At 39.9% G+C, this 11,994-nt stretch overlaps 1 protein-coding gene across 1 annotated transcript; it reads left to right on the top strand.

Annotated features, from left to right (window-relative positions):
• Positions 1-772: 772 nt before the first annotated feature.
• Positions 773-11,667, top strand: nicn1 (nicolin 1). The gene is made up of 7 exons (XM_030052107.1): positions 773-882; positions 2,064-2,217; positions 4,692-4,871; positions 8,316-8,429; positions 10,093-10,161; positions 10,294-10,398; positions 11,054-11,667. Exons 2-7 carry the CDS (start codon positions 2,071-2,073, stop codon positions 11,093-11,095), a joined length of 657 nt encoding a protein of 218 aa, XP_029907967.1. The 5' UTR covers positions 773-882; positions 2,064-2,070; the 3' UTR covers positions 11,096-11,667.
• The last annotated feature ends 327 nt before the right edge of the window (positions 11,668-11,994 follow it).

The following is an 11,994-nucleotide window of genomic DNA, read 5'->3' as shown; positions in this document are numbered from 1 at the left end:
ATTTGAACACATCACCCTCTCACTACCAGTCTCTACCTGTCAGTCTAACCCAGGGAAAGGCAAGCATGTGAAAGAAAGCCTGCAGACTCTCTGCCCTCCGAGGCTTATGGTTTCCTGTCCATGGTGTAATCCATGGAGCAAGGCTGCCCTCAGCTGCCTGCATGCAGTAATAACACAAGGACATCTGAGGACATTCAACAGAGCTGTGGAGTCCCTCTAATCCCAACCTGATTCCCTCACTGTGGCTGAAACACTTAAGTTTCATAAAATATTTAATTTTTATTCAGTTTTGAGGGAACAGCCTGCATTGCCCAGACCAAAAACTGATGGCCATGCCTTAATTTGCTACTCTAAGGACTCATACACCTTAAATTAACTTAAATTGACTTGTTTAATCCCTTTCACCAGTGAATACACGGGAGGAAACAATAATGAAATTTTTTTCGCCGAAAATACAAAATAGCAGAGTGCAACCCCAGATCAGCAAAGAAAAGCTGATTTAAAAAAATAAATAAATAAATAAAAAGCAAGGCACATATTGTGAACGCGCTACTAAAGAAAGAATTTCAACCAAATCCTTCTCTCTAAAGAAAAGCGTGGTGGCTCAGATCAGTGTGTCCACAGCTAGCAGAGTGATAATAGGAGTCTGTCCCTGCCCAGCCATGAGTGAGCTGCATCAGCGCTCAGACAGCTGATACCCGCCCTGCCTCCTGACTCCGCTCCTGGCCCTTTAAGACTCTCCTGTCGCCTTGGTAACAGCCAGGAAGTAAAACATACAGCATCCTTAGCATGTCACCAGTTGCAACCTTAAGCATTTCATTTCATTACAACAGCTTTCGCCCTTGACTCACAGAAGACGGCACTGCTCTCTGTAAACTAAAGGCAAGCAATTAACTATTACAGCGTCACTGTATTACTTAGCTACGAGCGCTAGATAGTAAGAATAATGTCGACAGCATTAGCACCTAGCTTGCTAACGTCCCGTCCTGCAGTGTCAGCATCCTGCTGTCCTGACAACTGTGTGTGTTTTATACAATTTAGACATATCACTGAAGCTTCATGACATAAATACGGCTGGCAGTCGGTGGAAAGTTCCAGACTAGATGCAGCCTGTTGTCTGAGTCAGCGGGAAAGTGTCGCTGTCCATGGTGCTAGTAAAAGAAAAGAGCTATTGCTTTCTAATATTTTTACTGGTGTTGGACAAAGTGTGTGTGTAAGCATCCTAGGCAAGGCGAAATCCATACCCCGTCTGTGATACATTTGTTGCGTTTATTTTTGCATATTTATCCAGTTGAGGCTGTTTGTGTGCACTTTTGCCAAATAATTTCGACTTTAGTTTTCTTACTCGTTCCCTCATGGCAAAAGCATAAGCAAAAGTGCATCCTTTCAGACGTTTTCTGAATCGGTCAGAGCTACTCTCCAATTCGGTGGATAGACAATCCAGCAAGCAGCAAATTAGTGCAATAAAATCTTTTAGAACGGGTTGCCATGGTTGCTAGTGCCCACCATGGTGCATTGTTGGTGGAAGAGGGATGGGAGGGAAGAGGCTGTGGGATTCACATACTAACCAGTTCTAAACATCGAAATTTGACTGCAGTTAAGTGCTCATTGGTGTACTGCTTGTATGCCACATTGCAGACTGGCTCCCAAGAATGCAATAGAAGTCTTGATTCATATTTGCAAATTAACAAGGCCACAGTAAACTGATATATTTTTGAACCAAGTCTGGTGTGATGTTTTTGCCAGACAAGGTTGATGCTATTTTTCAAGTAATTGTACCATTTTCTCAAATTTATATGCTCTACTTTGGGCTGCAGATATCCTTGCTGCATAAAACAGGTACCCTTCATCCACTTATGCTGACTATAGGTATTAGCAGTGACACTGAAGTATTGTCTTTCTGTCTACTAGAACCATGGTAAATACCAGTAGATGAACCCTTATTTTCATTTTCATCTCTGTTAAAATCACTGTTAAAATCACAATCAAGGAACACAGTCACAGCAAGTCTTAAGGAATAAGAGCATTTAAATTAAGTGTAAAACTCTCATTCCCTGCACCAGAATCAAGATGAGTGGGAGCAGCGACCGCACCAAGCCTGTGACCTGCACCATCAAACCTCCAGTCAACCTGCAGATTGGAGACACCAAAACAGACTCGCCTCGGTCCGGTGTCGCTGTTGTAGACATCACACTCCCCTTCGGAAAAACTGTAAATGTAAGTCAACTTAACTCTGAAAGCTTATCAGTACATATAGTGCATATACAATCCTGCCAGTATCGATGCCAACCACTGCATATCCAGCTTTCATTCACTACATGAAGGCTTGTAAAAGCTTTGACTTCTCTGTGTCCATAAATTGTTAAGAACCCACACACAAGATGGAGAATAAACACAAGGCTTGGAAGTACTGGCTGTTATTTATTTATTTATTTTTTACTATGCTACTCAATTTGCCAGGCAACCAACCACCATTTCAAAAATGAAATAATCAAAACAGAAAACTGGTGGTCAGGTTTTAGATTCACCAGCCAATGTGGAAAAAATATTTTCTCTTGCTTTGAATGGGAATTTTAGCATACCACAGGAAACCCATTCTGAACCTAAAACAGTGACACGAATCTCTCTTGTCTCATTGTTGAGCAGGTAGTTCTACCACGAGTCAGGTCACATGTTATTAGGGTATTATTTTATGTATTTATTCATTCATTTATTTTCTTCCCCCAAAAGTCAAGAAAGCTTCATTTGTCTACATTTAACAAGCATTAAAACAATCAAATATTTTCTGATTGTAATTTTTACAATGTCTACACAAAAAAAAAAAACTGTACAGTACTGCCAATAAGTAAACAAACAGCTATTACCTTAGCTAAAATTTTTGTTGGTGAAATTTGAGTTTCTTTAGGTGGTGCTGTTTTCTTTGTCCGTTCAAGCATGATGCTATTGCTACTCCTGATAAAAAGGTATTTCATCTTCTGTGTGTTCCACAGAAATTCCTGGTGTTGCTGTCAGAAATGAAAAAAAAAAAAAAAAAAAGTTTAGAGCACAACAGAGTTTCAGTTTAATCATATTTGTATCATATTAACAATGATGAACAATAGCAAAATAGACATTTACCGATTTGAAAATGTAGCAGATTATTCCTGTCAGTATAATGATGCAACCCACTGATCAATGGGTAGACTTTTTAGGAAGAGCACCTTTCTTCTTAGGGGTGCAGGGCTGCACTGCTTAGCTCATGCCCTCACTATGTGTCTATGTGTTCAGGTTCAGGATGGATCACGCTGTCCCATTTTACATTCAAATTTTTTTAATAAGGCTTTGGCTTCAGGGCATCTTGGTGACACAGCAGGCAAAAGCAAATACTGTGTACATTATGACGATGTGGATTTGAGTCATGAGGATTTGGCTCATCACCATTGTTGGATATCTTCTTCCCTCTTTGCCATGACTAGTATCAAATAAAGCAGAAATAAATTCCAATTATATTAAAATATACTACTACTGTCCCATGGAGAGACAGACATTTTGGTCATTGACCTACTTTTTAGCATTTAGACCTAATTAGTCAAGTTATTTCTAATGGAGAGTGTCTCCTCATTAGCTCAAAATGCTGAAGCTTCAAAGGATTTTACCTAAGGCAACTTTATGCATTAGAGAATTTTTTCCACCAAGAATTTGATGGTGCTGTCTTTAGGTTTAAATGTTAGTACTGTTATCTGGTAGATTTAGTGTTTCTTAAACTGTAGGTTAAGACCCATAATGGGCTGTGAGCTTGTTATTTTGGGTATCCACATGTTTTAATGAGCTCGATACCCAGGGCGAGATTATTTTTTTTTTAACTTTCATTTAACTCAGCAGATCACTAGAGGGGACAATATTCATATTTATATCAACACCCTTGTAATTTAATCAAGCTGGGACCAAGGCTAAAAAAGTTTAACTAAGTCTTTGTTCTTGTCATTATATAAGTTACAGTATAGAGGAATTCTTCAGTGTCCTACATCCATTATAAATGAGTCAGTTCAGTTTTGACTTGTCTGCCCACTGTGCTAAACTATGTTAGAATCAGATTTTCTGTAGTGATGTAGTGCCTTAAGTGTTCTTGATCTACTGGCATTATCTCCTCACCTGCTCCAGAGTGCACTGCATTCAGATAACACCTAAAAAACAGTAATGCAACCCATGACTTTTTCCTATAATGGAATAAAAAAATTATGTTCCCATTTATGTACTTACATTAAAACAACTGATCAAACAGAAGCTTTCCCTACTTGCGTTACATTTTTTTAGCCTCTTTATTGGTGTAACATCTATGGAAAGAAACCTCTCATCCTCTGCTGCCTTCAAGTCATGTTGGATACATCAGAGTACTGTGCAGAGTGCACACTAATGAGCCTGTAAAGAGGTAAATCCAACTTAAAAAGCTGGATTTTTAGGGGCTTAGGTCTATAATATTTATACGTCAAATGACCACAAAAATACCACAAAATTAGTGTAATGAGTAGAGTAATTAATTACTAGTCTTCAGGAGTATTAACTTATGAGTGAAGTCTGATTTATTACTGTTTTCTGCTAATAATCCCAACACCATGGCATTGTGGGGATTAATAAAGTACTCTATCTATCTATCTATCTATCTATCTATCTATCTCCATTATTTCGAATTTATCATTATTATTGTTCTCCAGATTGAGGATATTACCTTTAAAAACTACTACACAGCCTTTTTGACTGTGCGGGTGTTGAGGAGGATCCCAGGACAAGAGGCCCCTGCTAAGTGGTGCACTGCACTGAGAGATCTGGTTCTGATGGACAACCCACACACCGAGGGAGGATCCCAGGACTACTACTCCATACACAGGACACAGGTAGGCTGGGCTGTGTGTGCAGTTGATTAACAACCCACACATTGAAGTAGGTTCACAGGATTTCTTCTCCATACCCAGAACAAAAGGAGGTAGGTGTGTGTTTGTTTCAACATCCTCGAGCAAACCAATACTATAAGCAAAGCACCACCTGCTTCGCTTGTGATCCAGATGCCTGAAGGATGCCTGCTTTGTCAAATCGAGGGGGTAGCAGCAAACAGCAAAGGTTAGAGAAACCACCTTGTGACCAGACAGTCACTAGTTTAAATCCCTAGACAGGCTGTGAATATGTGGACATTGAAAATTAATAGGTGACACTCACCCAGACCAAAAAAAAATGTTGTTGATGCATTGCATTTGACAAGGCATGTAACCCCACCATCTGCTTAGTAATAGAAGACTGTTGTTATACCAGGCTGCTCCCAGGTGTCAGTGAGTGGAACTGCATGAATGTGAGTCACAGCTTTTCTGAAAAGAAGCATGTGTGCTCAATCAACTGTCCCACAATGAAAAACGTTAAAAAGAAACAAAGAAAAAAAAACAGACAAAAAAACAAAACAAAACAAAACAAAAAAAACAACCAGTGACAGCCAGCAGAGGGTGTGATGGATAAAAATTCAACAAAGAGCAGCAGAACAGAATGACCTTGAGGTGACTGGCGGTTATGAAGTTCAGTTTGTTCATCTGGAATTGCCACCCTTGAAATGACAGCTTTATTAGTGGCCATTGAGAGATAATACCCACTACATTTAGGTTAACATGTGCTTTACATTACTGTTCCGCTGGTCCACTGGAACAGTAGTGGAACTGTAGTGGAAGTGGAAAGTGGAGTAGTGAGCAGCCTTAGGACAGTGGCCAGCTCTTTACCCTAGCATGGATAGGGGTTTTGGGAATGTGCCAATCCAGTCTATATGTACTTTGTAGATCTACATGGGGCTTATGACTGTGTCCCCAAGTGTGTCCTGTGGGGGGTCCTGCGGGACTACAGGGTGTCAGGTTCACTGCTGCGAGCTATTCAGCCCTTGCATAACCACATTGAGAGCTGTGCCCACATTCTTGGCATTAAGTCAAGCTCGTTCCCAGTGGGTGTTGGACTCTGTCAAGGCGCTTTGTTGGCTGTGCTTTCTTCCCAATTCTGTTTGTGATTTTCATGGGCAGGATTTCAAGGCACAGTTGGGTTGTGGAGGATGTCCAGTATGATGACCTCAGGGTTGCGCTTCTGCTTTTTGTGGATGATATGGTCCTGCTGGCTTCATTGAGTTGTGACCTCAAGCATGCACTGGGGTGGTTTGCAGCTGAGAGTGAAGCGGTTGGGATGAGGATCAGGACATCCAAGTCTGAGGCCATGATTCTGTGTTAGAAAATGGTGGTTTGACTTTCCCAAGTTGGGAGTGAATTACTGCCTCAAATGGAGGATACCACAAGGTATCTTGTGGTCTTGTTCATGAGTGAAGGTAAAATGGAGCAGCATACTGACTGACTGCATAACTACTGCCACTACCCTGATCAGTCTTTGTACCAGACCATTGTGGTGAGGAGCTCAGACATCCAGAGGAGCTTGGAGTAGTGCTTCTGTCTCTCTGCAGAGAAAGGAGCCAGTTGAGGTAATTCAGGCATTGAGTTAGGGGGCACTTCCCTGTGGAGGTGTGCTTGACACGTCCGACTGCAGAAAGACCTCAAGGCAGACCTGGACTAGCTGGGGGGACACTATATCCTAGCTGGCCTAGGAGCGCCTTTGGATCACCTAGGAAGAGCTGGTGGATTTGGTCGGGGAAAAGGATGTTTGGGCTGCTCTCTTCAGCCTGCTACCATGGTGACAAGGTCTTGGATACATGGCAAAAATGGATGTTTGGATGTTTTTCACAAGGGAAGTAAGAGGCAATGAAGAAGATACTGTTCTGCTGCAGAATGTGTACCTAAAGATCGAGCTTTAACATACTCCATCTGTGACAAGAGCTGTGGTGTCAGTTAAGGTCTACACAGCCAAATGCAGTGGCACTACCACCAGCAGACAGAAAACTGAGCCCCACCCAATGAATGAAAGCAACATGTTATTCACAGTGGACTACAATTAGTAGTGGGTGTCGGAAGCCATGACAATGTTTTTGTGTGCATTTACCTCATTTCTTTAGGTAATTTACATTGCCATCTTGACTACATAATATGATAAATCTACCACCCTCACACACAATAATTAATTTACATTTAACTTTGTAAGAGAAAAATGCATGTATATCATTGTATAACAAATGTGCAAGTTGAAGTTCCACCCTAAAATGAAAATCACATTTTATTGCTATGATCTATAGCAGTACAATCTGGATTTGTTTGCATCAGGGCGTTAGTGGCTGTAAGATTTGTGTGTTTATGACATCAGAGAATAGAGCTTCAGATTTCCTAGTTTTAGGGGAGAGTTGATCATGTTCACAAATAATGATTCAACTTAATTTACTAGGCCAAATCTTGAAGAATTTTCAAGATTTTTTTTCTTTATAATGCCAGTCAAAATGAAATGATAGGCCCCTACTGCATATGATTGCATCTGAATTTCACATCACAGTCTGTAAACCAACATTCCTTACCGAGCATAAAGCTAACACAGCCTGCCAGAGTTGGGTGTTGTTTATTCTCTTTCTCAGCTGGTCTTGGAGTCAAACCAACAAACTCCCTGAGAAAGGCACTGTAAGCTTTGTTGGTTGATATATGGAGACATTACAAACTGACTTATTGCTCATTTCTTCTATTTATTTCTTACTTGTTCAGTATGCAAATGAAGCCAGATGGTGAATGGTTATTTAATTTTTGTTTACTTCAGATGACGCTCTAAGCCTGACATAGTATGAACAGTGATAGTGATAGTGTAAATGGTGTTTACTCACTATTTAGGGGTTATTGTTCTTTATGTGTAGCCTTAGATGCATTGTTTTACTGCAGTGGTTCTCAGTAAGGGGATCAGGACCCCCTTGGGGGACAGAAGATGAATAGTTGATCTCATATAATGAATTACAAAACACAGAAAGTTAGTTTTACTTCAGTGATAAATGCTTTTTGTGAAACAATGTATTTGTACTTATCACAATTAATCAGTTCAAAAGATAAAATTAAAGTGATTTGAATATATCAGAAGTCACTCATCTTTGTCTACGAGTGTGCACTGATTAATGGCTAGAAAAATGTACCAACCACAGCAAAAATGTACCCACTTTTGGCTGGTTGCTAGTGGTTTTTTCCCATCCTGATTTCTAGTAGAGATGTGAAAGTTATTTATTTATATTCCCAAGATTTCAGGTATTTCTCTGACATCCATGCTGAGCTCTCTCAATATCAAATGCAAGGCTATGGTTTTCCTCCATTTGTCTTGCTTCTTTGTGTTCCTAATCCATTAAATGCTGGAGAAGCGTTTCTCTATGGCATTTTTCATGTTTGCCTTTATTATATATTGTCCAGATGCAGGTGGAGCCAGACCATGTGGTGTCTGTGAGACTGATCCTGAGACAGCCGTCTTCTGCCTGGCTGACCTTCAACCTTGAAGAAATAAAGATACACCCTCATGTGGAGCCGGTTAGTTTTAACCAACCCTAACCTTGTGGACACTTCAGGGCCATCCCCCATCTTTTCCCTTGCTGTCACACATGCACGCACACATGTCCAGCTCAGTTTCAACACTCATAGCTTTGAAGACTTAGGTAGATGTAACCATAGAAAGTTATTACAGATAGAATACAGATAGAAATGCACCATCTAACCATTTAACAAGATGGAGGCAAAGAAACTGAATTTCATTAACAGAAAACATCATTTCCTAAAGGCATGCAGTTGGGTGGTGTTCTCCATAGCTTGAAAGTTTGTTTGAGAAGTCAGAGCCACAAAACAACGAAACAACAACATGGCTGAAAATTCGTGCTGTTTGTCTATAGTTTTATTCCAGGGGCTATGTAGTTTCCCTCCATTCTCCTGTAGTCTCTTAGATTCTACTTCTACAGAATTTTGTCATTGTAATTCTGGTGTGCTGACTGTTACATAAAGAGTAAGGAAATTAAATTAGAAACAGTGTTAAACAGTGTTTAAAACAATCTGTTTTAAGTGTATTTGGCTCTTAACGACACTAAAGGCAGAAAAAAGTTGAGGCTTGTTAAGACTTAAAACAACAAATAATTTGCATTATTCTAATGAGCTTGAAACAGGAGAAACAATGTGCATTGTGATTTATGATCTTGCTGATGAAGAAGCTGCTTAGTTAAAAGATGTGTGATCAGGACAGCAGACTCACAGTGAACAGAATACCGGAAATGTTTGACCCAAAACATGCATGACAGAATACATCAGTAAATTCTTAATGCATTGATACTTATCAGGTAGTACTTTTATTTGCATGTATTATTCCTTGGAAAAACATAATGAATTGCTCATTGCATTGCAGTTATTTTAATAAGTAATATGCTCTACACCAGGTATCACCAATTACTGGACTCCAGTCCAGGTCCAGACCCAGTAATGGCTCCACCTGGACCATGAAACAGCTGGCAAAGTTTTTACAGTTTTGTGGTTTGTTATGGTGACTGTATCTCCATGTCTCGCTCCTGAGCGTTATTTAAATCACTCAACCATCTTGGCCAATCAAAGCAATTTTACAGCAGGAAGTGCTTATATTCAGTGAGAGAGAGAAGCAAATGTAGGAGAAAAAGAAAAAGACAAAATGCCGAATATGTGTTAAAAATACTTGTTAAACTTGTACCTGTTCAAAATAATCGCTTTGTTTATCATTCACTAAAACTGCAGTTTTTTTGTCATGACTGCGGTTACCTCAGTTTTGCCTGTACTTTATTTTAGTGGTCGATTACTTACTTAATAATTACTTACTGAAGTTATCTGTATTTTATTTTAATTTCAATTTTAAGGGAAACTTATTTTGATACTATAATTTGTGAGTAGGAGTGCTTATTTATTTTTTCATACTTTTATGTGCAGCTGCACTGTGAGGCTCCATGCAGATAGACCCTTCTCAAAATTTGTCACCTAACAAGATGACATATTAGTAAAACTCTATATGCCCAATAAACAAGCCGCCAGTGAATACATGTGACTTCTGTTGACCAGACCCAGGACTTTTGCAGTTGTGGAGTGTGAACTGAAACTGCAACAGAATAAACTTTTCCATTATGGTTTGAACTTGAGAAAACAACCTTGTGAAATCAAATTGATGTACTGATGTGCCTCCCTCCAGAGCCCAGAGAGAGAGGTCTCGGATTGGCTGTCTGACCTGACCCTTGTTGACCAACACCCTGACCTGGAGGTACACATTTTGTTAACTTAAGGCTATGTGTGTGTGTGTGTGTGTGTGTGTGTGTGTGTGTGTGTGTGCGTGCGTGCGTGTGTGCATACAGCTTGACTGCTTGTATCTGAGATCTGTCTTCCTGTGTCTCAGGGTCTCCCAGACCCCCAGACTGTATCATCCAGCATCCAGCAGATGTGGGCTCTAACTGAGGTGATGCAGACCAACCAGACCACCGCCTCCATCGGACGCTTTGACGTGAGCCAAACACATATAATAAATGCTTCTTAGTACTTATGTCTTACAGATAGCACTTCTTCCTCTATATTCATAAATTCATCTACTGTCATATATATGCATCATTGGTTCCAGCACCTACTAATTCATCATATTTTATCCAATGTTACCCAACAACATGACTGACTACAAACACAAAATATACTGCCAAAACAGTAATCTACATGGGCAACTAAAAAAAAACATCCTATCCATCAATATTGCAAACAAAATGTTGATTTTCGTGCTTTGCCAGGCAGATCTGTCCTTGCATTCTGCAAATCTCACCAAAGTGAGATGACCCAAGATGAGTGATAGCACTTTGCTTTTTCTCTAGCATAACTTACATCATTAAACATAACAGCAGACGCCCCCTTTCTTGCGATTCTCGACAGATAAAAGCCATCACATCTCTGCTCTAAGTACCAGTTTGTCACTCCACTGTCAACACAATACAAATGCACCTTTTACAGATTCGAACACAATGCCATATTCATGCATTCTTTGAGGTGCTTTGATCTCAGATGTAGTCCCTGCACATTCATCTTATGAAGAAATTGTCTACTGTGCTTGAATGATATGGAACAAAATGTTTACAAAAATGAGAAAAAGGAAACATTTGTGTGTTTTGAAACAGGTGGATGGCTGCTACGACATCAACCTGCTGTCCTTGACTTAACATGGGCTGATTCTACGCACATGGACCTGACTCTTTGGGCACCAGTGGACTGCAATATACATGTACAGAGAAGCCATGATATCCATCTAAAAAAATGTGATACAGACAGGCATGGACACAGCCGCTAAGAACAAGGAAAACAAGATTCCCAGACAGCATGGTCGTCCACAGAACACAGTGGCAATTTAACAATGACACTGAATGGCAGTCAGATGACTGCTGATGATGACAGCTTCACCAGTGGCCAATTAGAGAACTGTCACCTCATGACTCATGACTCATGTTTTCACTTACTGGCAAAGCTGCAAAGTCAAACATTGCTACAGTATTTATTTAAGCTTATACTTATATGCGGTGAGATTAGGTTTTGTTTTTAATAGCTTTAGAGGGCAAAAAAATGACAGATTCTGGCTTTGCAGCTTGCCCAGAAAATATCAACTGCACTTAAGCCTTGGATGATGCAGATTTTACTTGACAAAGCTAAACTTTATAATTACTCAGCAATACTACTCAAAAGTTCTGTTTACTGTCTGCCTTTGTATTGAATAAAAGTTTGTTGCCTAGTAACATTATACCATTGAGGTTTCGACTGTATGAGAGAGCACTGGGAGCTCTTTGTGGGCCTCCGTGATTTCACATGCATAATCACAGAGAGCCTCTCAAAAGCATAACTCTTAAACAGAAAGATATTTGGAGAACTAATTGGAAAGGGCACTCAGCTTGTAACTAATAGCTTGCCCCTAATACTCCACATTTGGCACTTATGCTCAATCATCCAGCCATTACTTGGGATTCATGGAGCTATGAAAATAATGAGATATTGAGTTATATTTCATTTTAAATAAATGACATTTGTTATAGCGCTGTGTTTAATCTCTTAACAGCTTTTTAATCGTCAA

This window comes from Myripristis murdjan, chromosome 5, assembly GCF_902150065.1.
Source record: "Myripristis murdjan chromosome 5, fMyrMur1.1, whole genome shotgun sequence".
Taxonomy (NCBI): Eukaryota; Metazoa; Chordata; class Actinopteri; order Holocentriformes; family Holocentridae; genus Myripristis; species Myripristis murdjan.
The sequence above is the reverse complement of the archived record's forward strand: the minus strand, read 5'-3'. Positions and strand labels throughout refer to the sequence as shown.

Coding starts and splice junctions, on each gene's coding strand:
- nicn1 (XM_030052107.1), top strand. CDS start 2,071: ATGAGTGGGAGCAGCGACCGCACCAAGCCTGTGACCTGCACCATCAAA. Junction 8,430..10,092: donor TACACCCTCATGTGGAGCCG/GTTAGTTTTAAC, acceptor GCCTCCCTCCAG/AGCCCAGAGAGAGAGGTCTC. Junction 10,162..10,293: donor ACCAACACCCTGACCTGGAG/GTACACATTTTG, acceptor CCTGTGTCTCAG/GGTCTCCCAGACCCCCAGAC.